This window comes from Hyla sarda, chromosome 10 (genome assembly GCF_029499605.1).
Source record: "Hyla sarda isolate aHylSar1 chromosome 10, aHylSar1.hap1, whole genome shotgun sequence".
NCBI classification, from domain to species: Eukaryota; Metazoa; Chordata; class Amphibia; order Anura; family Hylidae; genus Hyla; species Hyla sarda.
In genome coordinates, this window is record NC_079198.1 from 74,541,605 (window position 1) to 74,563,375 (window position 21,771).

General features: G+C 46.7%; 1 protein-coding gene and 1 long non-coding RNA gene across 2 annotated transcripts in view; one reads left to right on the forward strand and one right to left on the reverse strand.

The window, feature by feature from the left end:
* Positions 1–21,771, forward strand: part of BUD13 (BUD13 homolog) — a 63,658-nt gene that overhangs the window by 15,502 nt on the left and 26,385 nt on the right. Inside the window, exons 5-6 of the mRNA XM_056542973.1 lie at positions 19,797–20,782; positions 21,348–21,514. Of these exons, the coding sequence (XP_056398948.1) occupies positions 19,797–20,782; positions 21,348–21,514 (1,153 nt within the window). The remainder of the gene's footprint in view (positions 1–19,796; positions 20,783–21,347; positions 21,515–21,771) is intronic.
* LOC130293827 (uncharacterized) lies at positions 200–21,428 on the reverse strand. The gene is made up of 2 exons (XR_008848310.1): positions 21,295–21,428; positions 200–515 (listed from the first exon to the last, which is right to left on the reverse strand). It is a non-coding gene; the product is annotated as an uncharacterized LOC130293827 (long non-coding RNA).

Here is a 21,771-nt window from a genome sequence, read left to right on the forward strand (position 1 = left end):
ATAATATAGGACTTGGTTATTTTATTCCACATTCAGACATTCTGCACTAAATACTGTTTTAAAGGAAATCTGTCATCAGTGTCACCTGCACTAACCTGTCGGTACAGACAGGTAGTGCGGGTGGCACTGATGACAATTGGAGATTTTCCTAGTCTTGATGACGGAAAATATAGATTTTATTAAAGACAGGAGGCAAATATTATGCTAATTCTTCTTTCTTAGCTCATATAGCAGCAAACAATAAGGGTTAAAAGAAAAAATAGTACGGTGCAGAAAACTTTGTGTCATCATGTGTACAGCAATACAATAACAACCAATCAAATCAGGGTAACAGGTGATATATGGTAAAGTCCCAACTGAAATATCCTCTTCTTTGTGGCGAGGTTAGAATTGCAAAATCAGAATAAGTTCAATAAAAATAACAGGAACCGGAAGCACAACTTGACAACGAAGTATCCATCCAACAGATAGACAGATAAATGAAGAGGACAAATCCATCATGTATAGAGGTCACACTGAAAAAGAGAAAAAATAAAGATAAAATCAGGATGGGAATCAGGAGGGATAATATTATAAATTATATAATTATAAAAGGATAAAATTATAAACATTTTCCTGAGTGTGACTACTTTTTGCTTTATATTGACTGTGAGAAAGGACCGAACCTAAAGTTGGTCCTCTTCTAGAGACTATATTCACACCTGGTGCGATAGCCTCTCTCATCCCAAACACGCTACTAAAAATATACCGTATGGAGAACTTTGCAGATTAAAAAGAAATTGTACACGAAATGAAATTTTTTTTACAAGAATCAAAGGAACTTAATATTAGACTGAGAGAGAGAGGATATGCTGAAATAAATTTACAAAATGCTATGCAGAAAACTAATGAGAGACAGGAAAACTCTAAAAAGAAAAACTTTTAGTAATACAGGGAAAAAATACAAATAAGGTTAGTAGGAAACCATAATTTGTTGCAGCATATAGCGCACAGTCTGTAGCTATAAAACACATCATCTCCAAATACCTACAATTTTTTTGAGGTAGATGCGGTTTTGAGAGAGGTTATCGCACCAGGTGTGAATATAGTCTCTAGAAGAGGATTGACTTTAGGTTCGGTTATTTGTCCCAGCCTATATAGAGCAAAAAGTAGTCACACTCAGGAAAATACACAGTGGTTAAAATACACTGGTAGTGTAGGATGTGGACACACGAGATGTATTACTTGTGGATATATGGAGAAGTCAAACCAGTTCACATCATATGCTACCAGTGTAACATATCCGATAAAAAGTTACATTAACTGCAATACAGAATATGTAGTCTATCTAGCCTCCTGTATTGAGTGCCGGCTACAATATGTGGGTTCTACAAGCAATAAATTGAAGGTTCGGATTAGGAGACATCTTTCGGATATGAAAGGAATTAAGCTAGGAGTCTCAGCCTTAACAAAACATTTTTGTGAAGTCCATAATAGTAATACTGATTCACTAAGAATAAAAGGTATAGAGAAAATTAAGAAGAAACCCCGGGTGGAGATTTGCGGAGACATCTATTAAACAGAAAAACATTTTGGAGGTTTTCACTTAAAACGATACACCCACAGGGGTTAAATCATAGATTAGATCTGATCACTGTCTATTAATATCATATATACCTTATTTATTTGCCTTTTTGTACCTACTATTAACCCCTTAAGGACCAAGGGTTTTTCTGTTTTTGCAGGAAAATGTATACGTTTAAAATTCTGACCCCCTATAACTTTTATTTTTCCGCGCATGGGGCGGTATGAGGGCTAATTTTTGGCGCCATTTTTAGCGGTACCATTTTTGTATTGATAGGATTTATTTATGATCTTTTATTCATTTTTTCATGATATAAAAAGTGACCAAAAATACACTATTTATGACTTTGGAATTTTTTTGCACGTACGCCATTGACCGTGCGGTTTAATCGATATGTTTTTATAATTTGGACATTTCTGCACTTGGCGATACCACATATGTTTTTTATTTTCACAGTTTTTTTTTTTTAAATGGGAAAAGGGGTGTGGTTCAAACTTTTATTAGGGAAAGGGTTAAATGATCTTGATTTACCCTTTTTATTTTTTTTATTTTTTTTTATTTTTGTAATGTTCCTATAGGGGGCTATAACTCTGCACACACTGATCTTTTACATTGATCAATGGTTTCTCATAGGAACCATTGATCAATGATTCTGCTGCTTGACTGCTCATGCCTGGATCTCAGGCACTGAGCAGTCATTCGGCGAATGGACACCAGGAGGCAAGGTGAGGGACCCTCCTGCTGTCTCACAGTGCCGATCAGTGCCGCGCGCTATTAGCCACGGGTCCCAGCCATTGTTAGTGACCAGGCCCAACCCGCTATGGCCGTGGCCCCCTCCCCCCCCCCCCCCCCGTTATAGAACTGGAGCGGACTCATGACATACCGGTACGTCATGGGTCCTTAAGGGGTTAATAGTATTAAATGTTAAAAATGTAATGAAACATGTAATACATATTGTACATGTTTCATGTTTCATTACATTTTTAACTATGAAGCCATACGAATGAAACACAAGTATTTGAATCCATACCGTGTTTTCCAACTGTTGATTTTAATTGTACCATGTGATTAAATGTCAAGAGTATTTCTCTATCTGCTCCATTGGGAGACCGTGGGTGTATGCTGCTGTCTCTAGGAGGTATGACACTATGGTAACAAAAAAGTCAGCTCCTCCCAGCAGGATATACCCGCCTCCAGGCCCTGAGCTAATCCGTTTAAGCTTAGTGTCTGAAAGAGGTGGACATGGTCTAGATTTCTCTGGATCTTCTTATGTTTTATTATTTTCCTAGTTAGGGAATGTGTTAGTTTTTTTTCATGTTTTCAGGTGGGGACTCAGGAACTGCGGCTCACTGTTTCCCCATTGCGAGTAAGGGGGAACAGATATTGCATATATGCGCTGTTAACCCACTCTCGCCGATGGTCAGTGCCTGGGGTTGTACCTCATGGGTCCGGGTCCCCCTATTCCCTGCTCGCCTCGCTTGCACATGGTAGCTTGGCGTGATGCAGGTAACAAAAGCTGACTGAAGACCTTGCAGAAGACTCCATTAGGTAAGTTCTTCTGACTGAGGTGAGTATATATTTTCTCCCTTAGGTGCTGACTTGCAATCTCTGGAGACCCTCATTTTTTGGACCACTTTCAGGTTAAGGGGCTGGCCTGTGTTGGGGCTCTATCTTCAAAGCAGGGGCGAGCAAGGGCATTTTGAGCAGGAAGGGGTTACTTCTTACTATGTACGTGTGTGTGGGTGTTTTATACTATGGGACTGTCAGCCGCAGCACTTACTATGCGGCTGACAGCCGCGGCGTCTGTACTGTTCGGCGCACAGAGCGCCAACTTACTTTCATTTCAGCAGACAGCTGCCGACGTACATGTGAATCGCCCGCTCCCTTCCCCGCAGACGCGACTGACATGTGCGCCCGGGGAAAGGAGCGGGCGACATTACTGTTCTTCCTCACGGCGGCCGGGGCGCTATATAGCTCCGCCCACAGGGCCGCCGGAGCTTACTGGAGGCGCAAACCGCCCTCCAATCAGCGCCGTGCGTGCGATTTTCGGGGGACAGAGGCCAATTAGACAGTGCCTCTGCTCCAGGCACGCCCTTCTATGGCTATTGGCTGGCCTGTTTCTCCCTCTCTTTCTCTCAGAGCGGAGTTCTCCTCACAACAGCTGGGGACACAGGGGACACAGACTTGGGTGAGAGGGTTCTTTTTTTTTTTCATTATGTCCGTACCCAGAACTGTTCCTCCTTCTAAACAGACAACTGGAGCATTAGTTTCCTATTTTATCTGTAAGACCTGTAATTCCAAAATGCCTGGTTCTGCTGAACCCACTTGCTCTGCCTGCTCCTCTGCTGCCCCAGACCCCATGGTTCCCCCGGATTCTCTTTCAGTTCCGGTGGATTAGGCCACCCCTCCAGCCTGGGTTTCTTCCCTATCCCACTATATGGCTGACTTGACTCAAGTCTCCCGTTCGGTGGCTGAGGCCTCCCGTGACATGGTGTCTGCCTTGAAGAAGTCTGCCCTGCGCCGGCCCTCTAAAGGCTCCCCTTCTCCACATACCTCATGCTCTCACAAGCATACTAGGGGTGCATCTTCTGACTCTTCCATTGAGTCTTCAGGTAGACGTTGGGCGTTCCCCTTGTGGGTCCCGCGCCCCCCCCCCCCCCCCGGGTCATCTAGTCACAAACATCGCTCCTCCAGAGGACATTCCCGCAGTTGCCACTCTGCCTCGCCAGAGCCACGTACCCGTTCTGAGTCGCCCCCCTCCAGGGCTGCCTCCACTCGTTCACATTCTCCTGGTGAACTGGCGGATGATGCGCTTGAATCGGCATCTGACTCTGAAGACCACTTGGATTCAGTTGAAACAGTGAACTCATTGGTTGTGGCCATAAGAGACCTTTCACTTAGAGGAACCAAGATCTTCGGACGTGACTCCTGAAGTATCCTTTTATCGTGCTAAACCGGCACCTCAAAGGTTCAGCACTCACGCTGAATTTGACACCTTTCTGGAATCTGCATGGAAACATCCAGACAAGAGGAGTCCTTGGCGAAGTTTGCCTCTGAAGTAGCAGGCTCTTCTCTACTTCCCACCTTCACCTCGGCTTGAGTGTCCAAAGCTCTATTGTTGTGGTGCTCAAAACTCAGTCAGGGTATCCAGGCGGGATCCCCCCCAGAGGAGCTTTCTGCCTTGGTTCTCCAATGCTCTAAAGCTGGGGAATTTCTGTGCACAGCCTCCATGCAGTCAGCCCGTTGTGCTGCCTTTGCTGTGGGTCACCTGGCTGCTCTCCGCCGTTCCATGTGGCTTAAGGCTTGGGATGCGGATGCCACTTCCAAAAGGTCTCTCACTGAGTTTCCTTTTACTGGTGTCCGTCTTTTTGGCAAGCGCCTTGACGAGATTATTTCTGAGGCGACGGGGGGCAAGAGTTCCTTGTTGCCTCAAAATAAGGTTCGCTCTACTTCTCAGAGGAAGTCCTCTTCCTTTCGGTCCTTTCGGACTTTTGGCCCCAATAAGGGGTCGGGGCAGGTGCCTTCACGGGACAAGAAGGCCCCCTCGTTCCGGGCACACCCGTCTTGGAAGTCGGACACCAGCCGTTCCGGACGTTTTGCGGCCAAATCGGGCAACCGCAAACCCAATTCCGCATGAAGTGATGCCCCCACCCGCAGATTTTTCTCGGGTGGGAGGTCATCTCTTATTTTTTCGAGACATCTGGACCACACACATTCAGGACTCTTGGGTCAGGGACGTGGTGTCCAACGGGTACCGAATCGAGTTTGCCTCCCTCCCGAGGGATCGTAACTTTCGGTCCCGGGCTCCCCGGTTTCCTTCTCTGGCGAAGCAGTTCCAAGAGGCTCATTGGTCCCTGCTTCTCCAGGGAGTTATTGTCCCCGTTCCTCCAAGGGAACGTTTTCGGGGTTTCTATTCCAATCTTTTTGTGGTCCCCAAGAAGGGCGGTTCGGTGCGGCCAATCCTGGACCTCAATCGTCTCAACCGTCATCTTCTCATCCGCCACTTCCGAATGGAATCCCTCCGTTCGGTAGTGGCATCCATGGAGCAAGGGGAATTTCTCTCTTCGGTGGACATCAAAGATGCCTACCTCCATGTTCCAATATTTCCCGGCCATCAACTGTACCTCCGTTTTGCAGTTCTGGAGGGGCATTTTCAATTCGTAGCCCTCCCCTTTGGTCTGGCAACTGCTCCTCGGGTCTTTACCAAGATCCTTGCGCCAGTGATAGCCCTGTTGCGGTCGAGAGGAGTCTCAGTGATCCCTTACCTAGACAGACCTTCTCATCAAGCCTCCCACCGGAGTCCAGACCCTGGAGAATGTGGATCTCACCCTCCAGACCCTAGATCGCTTCGGGTGGATGGTCAACAGGGACAAGTCTGTCCTTTCTCCCACCCAGTCTCTGATTTTCCTGGGACTTAAATTCAACACGGCCTCTGCCCGGATTTGCCTTCCGCCGGACAAACATCTGACTCTCCTGTCAGGAGTCCGCTCCCTTCAGGCTCAGTTCCCAGTTTCCATCCGCGTTTGCATGGAAGTCTTGGGTCGGATGGTAGCGGCCATGAAGGCCGTACACTTTGCCCAATTTCATTACCGTCCACTTCAACTGGTGATTCTCTCTCGATGGGACAGATCTCCTCTGTCTCTCGATCGCAAGATTGCTCTCCCTCGTTGGATCAGTCAGTCTCTGCTCTGGTGGCTCCGCTCCCCCTTTCTTCTTCAGGGGCGATCATTTCTTCCCCTCCACTGGCAGGTGGTTACAACTGGTGCCAGTCTGTCGGGCTGGGGCGGTGTGTTCAGGGACTGGATGGTTCAAGGCCTCTGGTCTCCCCGGGAAGCCCTTCTTCCGATAAACATCTTGGAACTGAGGGCGATTCTTCTTTGCCTTCTTCATTGGGAGTCCCTGCTTCAGTCCCGCCCTGTCCGCATCCAGTCGGATAACGCCGCGGCCGTGGCATACATAAGTCGACAAGGCGGCACTCGCAGCTCGGCAGCCATGGCCGAGGTGAGAGATTCTCATCTGGGCGGAAACCAAGGTTCCGGTCATTTCGGCGATTCACATTCCGGGTGTGCTCAACTGGGAAGCGGACTTTCTCAGCCGGTCCTCAGCCAACCCCCGGCGAGTGGTCCCTGCATCCAGATGTCTTCGCGCAGATCTGCGACCTCTGGGGCATTCCAAACGTGCACCTCTTAGCGTCTCGGCACAATCGGAAGATCCTTCCGTTTGTAGTGAAGTCCAGGGACCCTCTGGCGCTAGCTGTGGACGCCCTAATAATTCCTTTGACAGGGTTTCCTCTGCCCTATCTGTTTCCTCCCCTTCCGCTCCTTCCCAGGGTTCTGAGGAAGCTCAAAGCGGAGGAAGTTCCCGCCATTCTGATAGCTTCAGATTGGCCCTGAAGGTTGTGGTACGCCGACTTAGTCAGGCTCCTGGACGACACTCCACTACGCCTTCCACTAAGTTCGGACCTACTGTCTCAGGGTCTTCTTTGCCACCCCAATTTACAGTCTCTGCATTTGACGGCGTGGCGGTTGAGACTGCGGTTTTTAGAGCCTGTGGTTTCTCTTCCCCAGTCATTCGCACCATGCTCAGGGCTCATAAGCCCTCCTCGTCAAAAATTTACCACCATACTTGGCGGTCTTATTTTCGTTGGTGCGAAGCTCAGGTTGTGTCTCCTTTTACTTTTTCTGTTCCCCGCCTTCTTTCTTGCAGTCGGTTTTGGAACTAGGTTTGTCTCTCAGTTCCCTTAAGGGTCAGGTTTCGGCTCTTTCCATTCGTTTCCAGCATCCTCTGGCTTCTAATTCTCATGTCCGGACCTTTCTTCAAGGAGTGGCGCATGCTGCCCCTCCATATCGGTCCCCTTCTCCCCCTTGGGACTTGAATCTGGTCCTGGGGGTCCTCCAAGGTGAACCTTTTGGGGAGGTGTCCCTGCGCCTACTTTCTTGGAAAGTGGCGTTTCTTGTTGCTATCACCTCCATCCGGAGAGTGTCTGAATTGTCAGCTCTCTCCTGCCTTTCTCAGTTTCTGGTGCTTCATCAGGACAAGATTGTCTTTCGGCCAGATCCTTCCTTTTTGCCTAAGGTTCTTCCGTTCTTTTGTCCCGCTCCTTCTCATCCTAAGGAGCATTTACTCCACAAACTGGATGTGTTCGGCTGTTAGGTCTTACCTCTCTGTCACTACTTCGTTTCGTCAGTGTGATTCCTTTTTCGTCCTTACGGAAGGTCGTCGCAAGGGACATCCTGCTTCCAAGGCCACCATTTCTCGGTGGATCTGGTCTGCCATTTCGGAAGCCTATCGCTGTAGGGTGAAGGTTCCTCCCTTCAGGGTTGTGGCTCATTCTACCCGTTCTGTTGGGGCATCCTGGGCTCTCCAGAACAATGCCTTGGCCTCGCAGATTTGAAAGGCGGCTACTTGGTTGTCTTTGCACACTTTCTCGAGGTTTTACCGGGTTCATACCTTCGCATCGGTTGATGCTAGTCTGGGCCGTAAAGTGCTGCAGGCGGCAGTGGAACAGCCGTCTGCCTAACTGATTATCTGCCCACCCAAGGGACAGCTTTGTTACGTCCCACGGTCTGTGTCCCCCAATGGAGCCGATCGAGAAAAGGAGATTTTTTTTTTTTTTTAACACCTACGATTAAAATCTTTCTCGACGGATCCATTGGGGGAACCAGCTCCCGCCCTTTTGGGTTGCTCTTTGGTTTTCTGTCCGAGGGTGTGTTCAGTTATATTTTTTTCTTCTGGTTCTCGGACAGTTCAGGTTTTTTCATTGACCTGTCGGTACTCTCCTATTGTTCTGGTACTTAAACTGATTAGCTCAGGGCCTGGAGGCGGGTATATCCTGCTGGGAAGAGCCGACTTTTTTGTTACCATAGTGTCATACCTCCTAGAGACAGCAGCATACACCCACGGTCTGTGTTCCTCAATGGATCCTTCAAGAAAGAGATTTTACGGTAAGTGTTAAAAAATCTTTTTAACATGTTGTTTGTAACAAGAAACTATTTTATGACTAAGTGCATTACTGCGTGAAACGCATCAGTGTTTGTACCGTGTCGTTTGTATACTGTTGATCCTAAATAAAGAGCCAAAGAAATTCATCTGAACACCCAGTGCTGGACATTCGTTTTTCTGTGTTCTAATTGCCTTGAAGCCGGGGCGGTGCAGATGGGTCCAAGACACAGATGTATCAGAGGGCTAGGAGTGAAGCTGTACTACTTCCAGTATTTCCATAGAGTATTGATTTGAAAAAAGAGCGAAGAATCTAGACTTCAATCGCTCAAATGTAGAAGAAATCGGAAATTCCAATCTGCTACAGCGTTGGAAAGGCCTGGAAGGTATTCCACATTGATGACAATGTCTTTTTCCAAGCAGAAATGGCAAAAAACTTTTGCGATGTTCGCTAAGAATTTCGATTTCGTGCCTCCTAGACGATTGACATATTGCACTGCAGATATGTTGTCCATCCTTAAAAGAAAAACAATGAGATCTGTTCCTTGAAAAGCTCTTCAAAGCAAAAAATACTGCTAGGTGCTCTAAGCAGTTAATATTTAACAATGATTCTTCTGTGGACAATTGACTGCAGTGAGCACACCAACCAAGATGACTTGTGTCTGATTCTATAGCAAGATCTGGAATGGAATTGAAAATGGCTTTTCCAATCCAAGATTATATGTGCTCTAACCACCAGAGAAGTTCTTCTTGTCTCCGAAGTAAGAGAAATCGTATCTGTGTATCCCAGACCCGCTTTCAAATTTTGACTCTTGAGACGTTGAAGAGCCCGGTAGTGAAGGGGAGCTGGGAAAATGGCCTGAATTGAAGCTGACAACAGATAGACAATTCGAGCAGTGGTTCTCAAAGAAATCATTTGCCTGTTCAAAACAGAACACATTTCTCACCTGATCGTTTTCAAGCTCCTGAATGGATGACTCAATGTGGCTAGATTGGTGTTAGCCATGAAGCCTAAGAACTCTACTTCCCTGGAAAGGGTCAGAATAAATTTCTTGAAATTATTCAGAAATCCTAGATCTACACAAAGTCCATTGCATGTGGAGGTAACTGAGAGAACGAGACTGAGCCATAATAAGGAATATCGTCTAGGTATATTATCAGACGAACACCACGGCTTTGCAACATAGCTTCCACTGGTTTCATCAGTTTTGTGAAACACCAGGGTGCTGAAGCCAGGCCAAAAGGAAGGCAAGTAAACTGCCAAATTTGAGTTTTTCATGCAAACTGAAGGTTAGTTTGAGAAGAAGCATGAATTGGGACCGTGAGAGAGCCATCCTTGAGGTCTATTTTGGTCAAGCAGTCTCCATGTCTTAACAGATCTCTTAATAAATGGATCCCTTCCATTTTGAAGTGTTGGTATTTGACTAAATTGTCGAGAGATCTCAAATTTATAACAGGCCTGTGACCTCCATTTTTCTTTTTTCGAGAAAGAGATTGCTTAGAAATAAGTTTGATTGATGAGGAATTGAAATAATCGTGTTTTTCACTGCCAATTCTTTGACCTCTAAATCCATAAGATTTTTATCTGCTTTGCAAAATTGTATGGGATGAGGAAGAGGAGTCTGAAAAGTAAGTCATGAATTCTATCTGGTAACCTACAGTGTTTAAAACCCAAGTGTCCAATGTAATCATGGACCAGACTCCTGCCTCCTAGAGGAATGTGGGAAAAAGGTGAAAACATTACTTACCTGTAGAAGGTCTGGACTTGGAGTATTCACACTGTCCTCTGGCTCTCCATGGTCTCCCTCTATAGTGGTAGAAATGAGTTTGTTGGGAGGATCAGCAAAATGTGGAGGTTTGGAGAAGTGTGAGGAGCCTCTGAATTGGTGACGGTCTTGGATGTAACGGCCGGGAAAGCGGCTCCTGCCTCTCCTGGCCCTGTTGAAAACCTTCCCATCGAAAACTTTTCTAAGGGATGTTGGGCCTTGTCTGATGAGGAGAAAAGGCCCACGTGTTTAATTCCTGTATAAAGGATTCCCCAAAGAGTAATGGATCATTTGAATTAGGGATGCACCGATATATCGGCGGCCGAAAATAGCTGTTTCGGGGAAATGCCGAAACAACAAAAAATGTGCCGATAATGACCCACCTCCCCTGCCCGCCCACAGCACAAGTTGCAAACACTGCCAGTGGCAGAGGCATTCGTGGGGGATGCAGGGGGGGCCGGGCGCAACATCTGGGGGGGGCGCTCTCTCCGGGATAGGAATACTTCTTTTTATGTGCCCGGGCCGGCTTCTGTGTGTGGCTGCAGGCGGGGGCCGGCCAGAGCATATAAAACCTAATACTGTATACTATAAACCAGGGGGCCTCCAGCTGTTGTGAAACTACAACTCCCAGCATGCCCGGACCGGCAAAGTCTGTCCGGGCAAGCTGGGAGTTGTAGTTTCACAACAGCTGGAGGCCCCCTGGTTTATAGTATACAGTATTAGTTTTTATATGCTCTGGTTGGCCCCCGCCTGCAGCCACACACGGGAGCCGGCCCGGGCACATAAAAAGAAGTATTCCTATCCCGGACATCCCTGTGTCCCGAAAAATCTTTTCGGGACATAAGGATGTCCGCCGGTCACTCACCATTCCCCCGCGTCCTCCTGCGATCCTTCGCTTCTCTGCCTCTATGGTCGTACGCACGGGACGTCACTGACAACATAGAGACGCAGGAGGACCGCAGGATCGTCGCAGGAGAACGCACGCAGGCCGGGGCCTGGTAAGTGACCGCGTCATCTTGTTCAGTGTTCCGGTCACCGCTCCTCCGGTCACGGCACCTACTGCTATAGTCCATAGGCCATAGCAGTAGATGTGACCCCGGGCCAGAGGAGCGGTGACCGGATCACTGTGGGGGAAGCAGTACAGACATACAGCCTCCAGCCATACACTGTATATGGCTGGAAGCTGTATGTCTGTGGGGTGGGGGGAAGCTGCCTACTATTGTGGGGGAACTGCTGACCTAATGTGGGGGGGAGCTGCCTAATATTGTGGGGGAACTTCCTAATATTGTTGGGGGGCAGCTGCCTACAAATGTGGGGGGGGCTGCCTAATATTGTTGAGGGGCAGCTGCCTACAAATGTGGGGGGGAGCTGCCTACAAATGTGGGGGGGGGGAGCTGCCTACAAATGTGGGGGGGGGGGGAGCTGCCTACAAATGTGGGGGGGGGGGAGCTGCCTACAAATGTGGGGGGGGGGCTGCCTACAAATGTGGGGGGGGGAGCTGCCTACAAATGTGGGGGGGGAGCTGCCTACAAATGTGGGGGGGGGGGAGCTGCCTACAAATGTGGGGGGGGAGCTGCCTACAAATGTGGGGGGGGGGGGGAGCTGCCTACAAATGTGGGGGGGGGGGAGCTGCCTACAAATGTGGGGGGGGGGAGCTGCCTACAAATGTGGGGGGGGGGAGCTGCCTACAAATGTGGGGGGGGGGAGCTGCCTACAAATGTGGGGGGGGGGGAGCTGCCTACAAATGTGGGGGGAGCTGCCTACAAATGTGGGGGGGGGGGGCTGCCTACAAATGTGGGGGGGAGCTGTCTACAAATGTGGGGGGGAGCTGCCTAATATTGTGGGGGGGGGGGGAGCTGCCTAATATTGTGGGGGGGAGCTGCCTACTAATGTGGGGGAACTCCCGACCTAATGTGGGGGAGCTGGCAATCTAATGTGGGGGAATCTAATGAGCGGAGCGCTGCATTTTACCAGAAGACGGGGAGAAGTCATTTTCGGTATCGGTTTCGGCCGGACATTTTTTTTTTTTCGGTTTCGTTTCGGTTCTGAAATTTCCATTTCGGTGCACCTCTAATTTGAATTGCTGTGTTCTGAAGTGGCCAGATGGGTTAGTTGAGGATCAAGCCTCATTAACAGAGAACTCCTTCTTTCTGAACAAATAGCAGCTTTTGCGTTCCGGAAGAAACACATTGCACTCTGAATCCAGCCTCTCGATGGTGTTATCAATGGGTTTATTTGAAGCAATGGCTTCTTCTGAGAGATCCATAATCTCAGACAGGGGGCCCAGCATGTCTAACAGTTTATCTTGACAGGATTTAAAGGACCTGTCTATTTCTTTCTTTGGGTTCTTCCAAAATTTCATAATAAACTTGATCAAAGTTGGGTCAAGGTAGTAATATTAGGTAGTATAGGTCTCGGGCATTCTGCTTGGAGTTTGTTACGTGCTACTTTGTCAAGAGGCTTTTTGAGCAAAAGTCTGAGATATTTAGCAACATTAGGGTGAGGCACCCATTCACCGGATCTAGGGTGTCTAATTTGCCCTGGGTCAAAAAAAGGTTGAACTCTACTATCCACAATTTTGGAATCTGATTTCTCAGGTAAAGAAATAAGATTCTCTTCATCTGCTGATATGTCCTCATTGGTCTAATGTGCCAGTTTAAATTACTCTTCCTCGGGGGCGGAGGGTAAGGGGTGAGAATCAACTACACCAGATAATTTGCTATGCCTATTATGTGTGCTGTCATCAAGATCTTGATCTCTTTAGACCACAGAGGATTTTTTAGGGACATGAGTGGAGAGTTCGTTTTGGCAATGATTCCTCTTTTTTGACACTTAACTGGATTTAAGGAAACCCTTAGCTAATTGAGAAGACAATTCATCAGCCGACCAGAAGGTATCTGAGTAGAAACACGTCTAGATGTATTATGTGGGGTTGCCTGAGAAATCGCTATAGTCAGACTTGGCAATGGATTCCTGTATGGAGGACATGGCATGTTTGATAGCAGATTGAACAGATTTATTAATTGACCAGTGAGTGAATATGGCCCTCACTAACATAAGTGATGTTCTTTAAGGTCAGCAGAATTCATGTCAAGTTCATCTGCGGCCATAATAAATATAGAATATGTGTGTGTGTGTGTGTGTGTGTGTGTGTGTGTGTGTGTGTATATATGTGTTATATAAACATTTAAAATGGAAGGAATAATATATAAATGTTAAATAAAAATGTTTTTGTATATTTAATGTTTGTACAGGATATAATTAAAAAATAAATATAATCCCAACAGCTAAGGGCCAATTAGGGTGAAAGAGAATAATAGGGAATATAAGAATGAGGGCTTGAGAAAGCACAGTTTGGTGTGAAACGTTTCCCCGGCGTCCTTTTCCCCTACCTTCACCATCCTGCCGCCCTGCACCTTCACCCCCTCCGTGTACGAAGTTCCAAGAATAAAGTTTGAAGAACATTATCTGCACAATGAAGTGAGTGCTTTCATTTACACTTTGTTGAACTGTACCTGCCTGAACGATTTCTCATTAGTTTGCACCACCTGAAAAACGTCCAGAGAGGGAGTGAACTGTATGCTCACTAGTGAAGACCTATTGTATGGGAGCTTGCTGTGCTGAAGTTTTTTGCATCTTGGATTTTGCATAATAGGGAATATGCAGGTGAAATACTGGAAAATATGCAGAAGGTGGAAGCAGAGATTTAGTCAGGATGACATCCAGTGGCTGTATGCGACAGGGTGATTGTGCAGCAGCTAATCACTAGCTGCGTAGTCAATATCGCGAGATGCAGGGAAAAGAAACGGCATCATGAAGATAACGAACACAGAGCAGAACCATGACAGAGGTAGTGCGAGCCCGAGCAGAAGGGAGAAATCAAGGTAAATAGAGGGGATGAATGGGAATATCGATTTAACAGAAAAACAGGGAAAGAAAATAGAAAACAAACAAATGAAAAATGAAAATCGTAGCAAAAGATCCTCTGAATTTTATTAAACTGTCTATGAATAAATGTCAAATGGAACCTGAAAACATAAATAAATAAATATATAGAAAAATTAATAAATATATGAATGAATAAAAGTAAATTAGATATAGATCATGAAATACATAAATATATATTAAATGTATAAAAATTAATACATAAAAGGTAATAACAAAATATGGGAAATGAAGAACTGAATAATAATGTAAATATTAAAGGAGAAAATTGTACAGCAACTTATCTCATCAATAAGCAGCAAAGAGGAGGATGTTTCAGTTGGCACTTTACCATATATCAATTGTTACCCTCATATGATTGGTTGTTATTGTATTGCTGTACATATGATTAACTCCTTGGGGACGGATGGCGTACGCATACGCCCTCGCATCCCGTCACTTAAGGACGGATGGCGTATCCATACGCCCTCGGCATTTCCGATCACTGCCGCTCGCCTGGGCGGTGATCGGACTGGGATGCCTGCTGATATCCATCAGAAGGCATCCCGTGGCAGTGCCTAGGGGGGTCCTGAGACCCCCCCTAGATCGGTAATCCCAGGTCAATTCAGACCTGCGATTTGCCGCGATCCGGGCAAATCGGGTCACTGGTGACCCGATCTCCCGGAAAATAAGACTGATCGGAGCTGTCCCCGACCAGCCTAAAGCATAGGAGCGAGGTGGCAGTGTTGCCACCCCCTCCTAATCCCTGCCATTGGTCGGTCAGGCTGACCACCAATGGCAGGAGGGGGGCTGGGGGGTTATAGTTAATACCCCCCCACTCTGCGCACCGATCGAAGTCTGTACAGAGCGGGGGGAACACGGGCGGCGAGGGGGGATGGGGGGACATGGCCCGGCTTACCCGGACCTGCAGCGGCATCCCAGAGCAGCGGCGGCAGGAGGAAGAGCGGCGGCCGGAAAGTGCGGCTGAGAAGGCTGCAGTGAAGATCGCGATAAGTGATCTTCACTGTGGCCTTCTAAAAGCTGCAAAACTACAACTCCCAGCATGCCCACACAGCTAAAGGCTGTCTGGGCATGCTGGGAGTTGTAGTTTTGCAACATCTGGAGGGTCACAGTTTGGAGACCACTGTGTAGTGGTCTCTAAACTGCGGTCCTCCAGATGTTGCAAAACTACAACTCCCAGCATGCACTGACTGGAGGCACCCTGTGGGAGACACTGCTGTAGGGTTTTGGTGGAGACAAGCCCCGTCCTTGTAACCGGGTCCACCCCTATTGCAAATTCCTTACTCAGGCCTCAAATGCGCATGGCGCTCTCTCACTTCAGAGCCCTGTCGTATTTCAAGGCAACAGTTTAGGGCCACATATAGAGTATCTCCGTACTCGGGAGAAATTGCGTTACAAATTTTGGGGGGATTTTTCTCCCATTACCCTTTGTAGAAATGGTAAATTTGGGGGAAAAACCTGCACTTTAGTGAAAAAATTTTTTCTTCATTTACACATCCAAATTTAACGAAAAGTCGTCAAACACCTGTGGTGTGTTAAGGCTCACCGGACCCCTTGTTACGTGCCTTGAGGGGTGTAGTTTCCAAAATAGTATGCCATGTGTTTTTTTTTTTTTTTTGCTGTTCTGGCACCATAGGGGCTTCCTAAATGCGACATGCCCCCAAAAAACATTTCAGCAAAACTCACTCTCCAAAATCCCATTGTCGCTCCTTCCCTTCTGAGCCCTCTACTGCGCCCGCCGAACACTTGACATACACATATGAGGTATTTCCATACTCGAGAGAAATTGGTTTACAAATTTTGGGGGCTTTTTCTCCTTTTACCCCTTGTAAAATTTCAAAAACTGGGTCTACAAGAACATGCGAGTGTAAAAAATTAAGATTTTGAATTTTCTCCTTCACTTTGCTGCTATTCCTGTGAAACACCTAAAGGGTTAACAAACTTACTGAATGTCATTTTGAATACTTTGAGGGGTGCAGTTTTTATAATGGGGTAATTTATGGGGTATTTCTAATATGAAGGCCCTTCAAATCCACTTCAAACCTGAACTGTCCCCTAAAAAATTCAGATTTTGAAAATTTTGTGAAAAAATGGAAAATTGCTTCTGAACTTTTAAGCCCTCTGATGTTTTCCAAAAGTAAAAACATGTCAACTTTATGATGCAAACATAAAGTAGACATATTGTATACGTGAATCAAAATATTATTTATTTAGAATGTTTATTTTCCTTACAAGTAGAGAGCTTCAAAGTTAGAAAAATGCTAAATTTACAATTTTTTCATCAAAATTTTGAATTTTTCACCAAGAAATGATGCAAGTATTGACAAAAATTTACTACTAACATAAAGTAGAATATGTCACGAATAAACAATCTCGGAATCAGAATGAAAAGTAAAAGCATCCCAGAGTTATTAATGCTTAGTGACAGTGGTCAGAATTGCAAAAAATGCTCCCGTCCTTAGGGTCATAATGGGCTCCGTCCCCAATGAAGGGTACCTCTCATCAAAAAAACTTTTGATATATTATACATTAATGTATGCAGAATAACTTTACATTTGCATGTTATTAAATAATATGCTTCTTTCTATTTCATTTTCCACTTTGAAGAAATGACCACTAGGGGTCTCCCTACCAGTCCTGGCAGCAAGCATTTCAGACTCATGCTGGAGTCCTAAACACTACGAGCTGCCAGTCTGCTTTGTTCACAGCCTGTTTGGCTGTGAACAAAGCAGGCTGGCAGCTCTGAGTGTTTAGGACTCCAGCATGAGTCAGAAATGCTTGCTGACAGGACTGATCGGGAAAAATACAATAGAAAGAAGCATATTTTTTCATTAACATGCTATTGGAAAGTTATTCAACATTCATTAATCTAAAATATATCAAAAGTTTATTTGATGAGAGGTACCCTTTAAGATTTCTGCATCGTACTGTTTTTTTCTTTTAACCCTTTGTTTGCTGCTATATGAGCTAGTAAAGAAGAATTGTCATAATATGAGCCTCCGTCTTGTAATAAAATCATACTTACCTGGTCCCATTTGGTGCTCTGGTTCTCCTGCTATCTTACTCCATGATAGGAGAACCAGTCCTGTCCGATCGCCGAATAACTGCTCCGTGCCTGAGTTCCAGGCATCAGAAGTCAAGCAGCAGAATCATTGATCAATGTTATCCTATGGTATAACAATGATCAGTGTGTGCTGTGTTATAGCCTATGGGGGCTATAACATTGCAAAAAAATAAAATAAACCTGTGGTATCGCATGCGGAAATATCTCTGAATTATAAAAATATATCGTTAATTAAACCGCATGGTCATTGGCGTACACGCAAAAAAATGCCAAGGTCCAAAATAGCATATTTTTGGTCACTTTTCATATCTTGAAAAAATGAATAAATAGTGATCAAAAAGTCCGATAAAGACCAATGGTACCGCTAAAAACATCAGATCACAGCGCAGTAAATTAGCCCTCATACCGCCCTGGATGTGAAAAAATAAAGTTATAGGGGGCAGAAGATGACTATTTTAAACGTATACATTTTCCTGCATATAGTTATGATTTTTTTCCAGAAGTAAGACAAAATCAAACCTATATAAGTAGGGTATCATTTTAATTGTATTGACCTACAGAATAGTGTCCTTTTTATCGAAAAATGTACTGCGTAGAAACGGAAGCCCCCAAATGTTACAACATGGCGTTTTTTCTTCAATTCTGTCGCACAATGATTTTTTTTCCCCGTTTCTTATGTCATTACAAAGTTGAATTGGTGGCGCAAAAAATAAGCCATCACAGGGGTGTGGAAATTTTATAAAAAACTACTTGTCCACGGGACTAAAATGGAGCAAAATCTACTTGTCCCTCATGACGATCCACTTGTCCGGGCCAATTTTCGCTTTTACGCTCAAATTTTTTCCTCCTCGCCCTATAATAGCCATAACTACCTACTATAAGGATACCTTTTTAATTTTTCAATAACCTATTCTCTGAACCAAAAGAAAAAAATCGCCGCATGCTGGCTATTAGCGGCAGCCCCCGGCTACTGAGAACAGCCGGGGCTGCAGAGTATGGAGCAGGCAGGAATCCCAAGCCCGCTCCATACTCCTGTGAGCGCCGCATGCATCTCCCTGTGCAGACGCGCCTCCTCCCCTCAGCTCTCCGAAGCTACAGCTGGGGGGAGTGAAGGCAGAGGATGCAGGTCTGCATGGGGAGCAAGAAGCCACGCCCCCTCATCTCCCCCCTGCACGTCTGCAGAGCAGGGGAGAGAAGACAAATACTGTACACAGCTTCTCATCTCCCCTGCTCTGCTTCGGAGGACACAGGCTGCAGAGTATGGAGCGGGCAGGAGTCGGGAGCCCGCTCCATACAGACTGCAGATCGCCGCTGCACTTGTCAGGTCCGGCCCTGCTTGCCCGAAGCTCCGGGCTAAGGGCCGGACAAATTCACCTGCCCGGCGCCCAAAACTGCTAGTCCCGGGCGTCGGGCGATAGGAATGCCACATCCCTGCATCATATGGATTTTTAGGTGCAAAATTGAAAGAATTTAACATGCGTTAAATATAAAATCAAATTGGTGATGGTGTCTCTTTTTAAACTCTAGTAAAAACTTCAGTTTTTACAAAAAAAAAATTATACAACTTGAGTTCTTGGCCACCCATATACCGTATTTATCGGGGTATACCACGCACCGGCCTATAACACGCACCCTCATTTTACCAAGGATATTTGGGTAGAAAAAGTTTTTTTACCCAAATTTCCATGATAAAATGAGGGTGCGTTTGTGCGCGTGTATACCCCGATACACCCCCAGGAAAGGCAGGGGGAGAGAGGCCGTCGCTGCCCGCTTCTCTCCCCCTGCCTTTCCTGGGGTCTAGAGCGCTGCTGTCGGCCCTTTTCACCCCCTGGTTATCGGCGCCGCTGCCCGTTCTGTCCCCCTGACTATCGGTGCCGGCGCCAATAGCCAGGGGGAGAGAAGCGGCGCCAACATAATTACCTGAGTCGCGTCCGCGCTGCTCCAGGCCTCCGTCGTGCGTCCCCAGCATCGTTGCTATGCACGGCGCAGCGCTCTGACGTCATGCGCCGCGCTGTTCAGCGCATAGCAACGACGGAGGCCTGGAGCAGCGGAGCAGCGCGGACCCGACTCAGGTAATTATGCCACCGGGGATGGGGGGAGGCAACGGGGCAGCGGCGCCGCCAATGGGTGCCGCTGCCCCTTCTCTCCCCCTGGCTGTCGGCGCCGCTTCTCTCCCCCTGGCTATCGGCGCCGGCACCGATAGTCAGGGGGACAGAACGGGCAGCGGCGCCGATAACCAGGGGGTGAAAAGGGCCGACAGCAGCTCTCTAGACCCCAGGAAAGGCAGGGGGAGAGAAGCGGGCAGCGACGGCCTCTCTCCCCCTGCCTTTCCTGGGGGTGTATCGGCGTATAACACGCACACAGACTTTAGGCTAAAAATTTTAGCCTAAAAAGTGCGTGTTATACGCCGATAAATACGGTATTTCCTTGTTTGCTTCTTCCTTTAGATATTAGAATGCATTGTTTGTTTCCATTATTATGTAATCTGTCTTCAGTTATATTTTTATATCCTCTATAGGGCTACAGAAGATGTCTCTGCTAATGCTGGTAACACTGGTCTCAGTTCTCCTGCATCTCCAGATTCTTCTCCCCCTCGAAAGGCCAGGCATGACTCTCCAGACCCTTCTCCCCCTCAAAGGGCCAGGTATGACTCTCCAGACCCTTCTCCAGCTCGAAGGGCCAGGCATGACTCTCCGGACCATTCTCCTCACCCTAAAAGGCAGCCGAGTCCCTCAAGAAAGAGCAGGCGAGACTCTCCAGACGCCTCTCCACCCAGGAGGGGCAGGCGAGACTCTCCAGACGCCTCTCCACCCAGGAGGGGCAGGCGAGACTCTCCAGATGCCTCTCCACCCAGAAGGGGCAGGCAAGACTCTCCAGACACCTCTCCACCCAGAAGGGGCAGGCAAGACTCTCCAGACACCTCTCCACCCAGAAGGGGCAGACGAGACTCTCCAGACACCTCTCCACCCAGAAGGGGCAGGCAAGACTCTCCAGACGCCTCTCCACCTAGGAGAGGCAGACGAGACTCTCCACTTAGGAGGACCAAGTGGGACTCTCCAGATGCCTCTTCAGTCAAGAAGGGCAGGCAAGACTCTCCAAATGCCTCTCCACCCAGAAGGGGCAGGCAGGACAATCCGCACAGGAGGACCAGATGGGATTCCCCAGATGCTTCTCTGCCCACCCAGACCAGGCAGGACTCTCCTACCCTATCCCCTTCCAGAAAAGCAAGAAAACTGTCACCGCAAAGAAAAAAGCATCTCAATCCAACCAAAACTCACAAATCCTTCTACACAGACTCTTCTCAGAAAAATAAAAATACCTCTTCAGATTTTCTTAAAAAAGAAAAACGTGAACCAAGTATGGAGTCCTATGCTAAAGAATCTAAGCATAATACGAAGAAATCTCAAAGTTCTTCACATTCCTCTTTGCGGCATGATTCTGATTCTGACCTTTCTCCTCCCCGGAATAGAGCAGTGTCACCACCACAAGACAGTCGGAAAAAAGGTTTGAATATTCCTCTTCCTTTTTTTTTTTCCATAGATATACTACATGGGAGGTTAAACTTGATGGACACATATTTAACACGATCAGGAGTAATTCTTTCACTGCTAATGACATACCACACTTCATGCAAGGCAGATATGTAAAGTAGATCATCAGCTAAACCACCAATAGGCCTAGTTCACACAGCGGATAATGTGCGGAATGTCCGCCTGGAAAACAGGACCGGTGTTCCGCACACTTGAAGAATATGGCGGGCACTAGGAAAATCCGCAGAAAGAATAGACAGTTTGGACATTTCTGCATGCGGCAATGGCAAATACATTTGTTTGTTTTGGGGGATGATTTAATTTTTATTGAGGAGGGACTATATTTTTGAAACACATTTTTTATTTTTATTTTTACATTTTAAGTTTCCACAGGGGAATATTTCTACCAATCTTTTGATTGCTGTTCTGTGCTATGTTCATTTGACACTACAAATATGCTGAGCCTTGTTTTTTTTGTATTTATACCTGTAATGACTGCACTGAGTTCTGTTTTCATGCATCCATATCTTGTTTTTCAGCTATACGACAGAAGGACTCGCATATGTCACCTCGAAGGGGCACTCAACACAATGGATCAGACTCTGACTTATCACCTCCCCGACAAGTACAGAGAAGAGACTCTGATTCAGACTTGTCACCACCTCGACGCAGAGTTGAATCTGAAAAAAGGAGCAAAGGGTCCCAGGTAATGATATGCTGAATACAGTTTTATGGAAATTGTGTCCTTTAGAATGATCGATCTCTATAGTCTCTGAGGCAGCTACCCAGCAACAGGTGTTGGCTGCCAGACACTGCCTTCTTTCTGCCATCAGAGTAAAGCAAAAGTGACTGTGTAGCTACAGCATAGCTGCAGCAGTCACATAGGTTGATCTTGCGAGAATGTTAGATCGCTTCAGAATTTTGAATGTTAGATCAGCACTGAAAGAGCATGCTCTCCAGTAA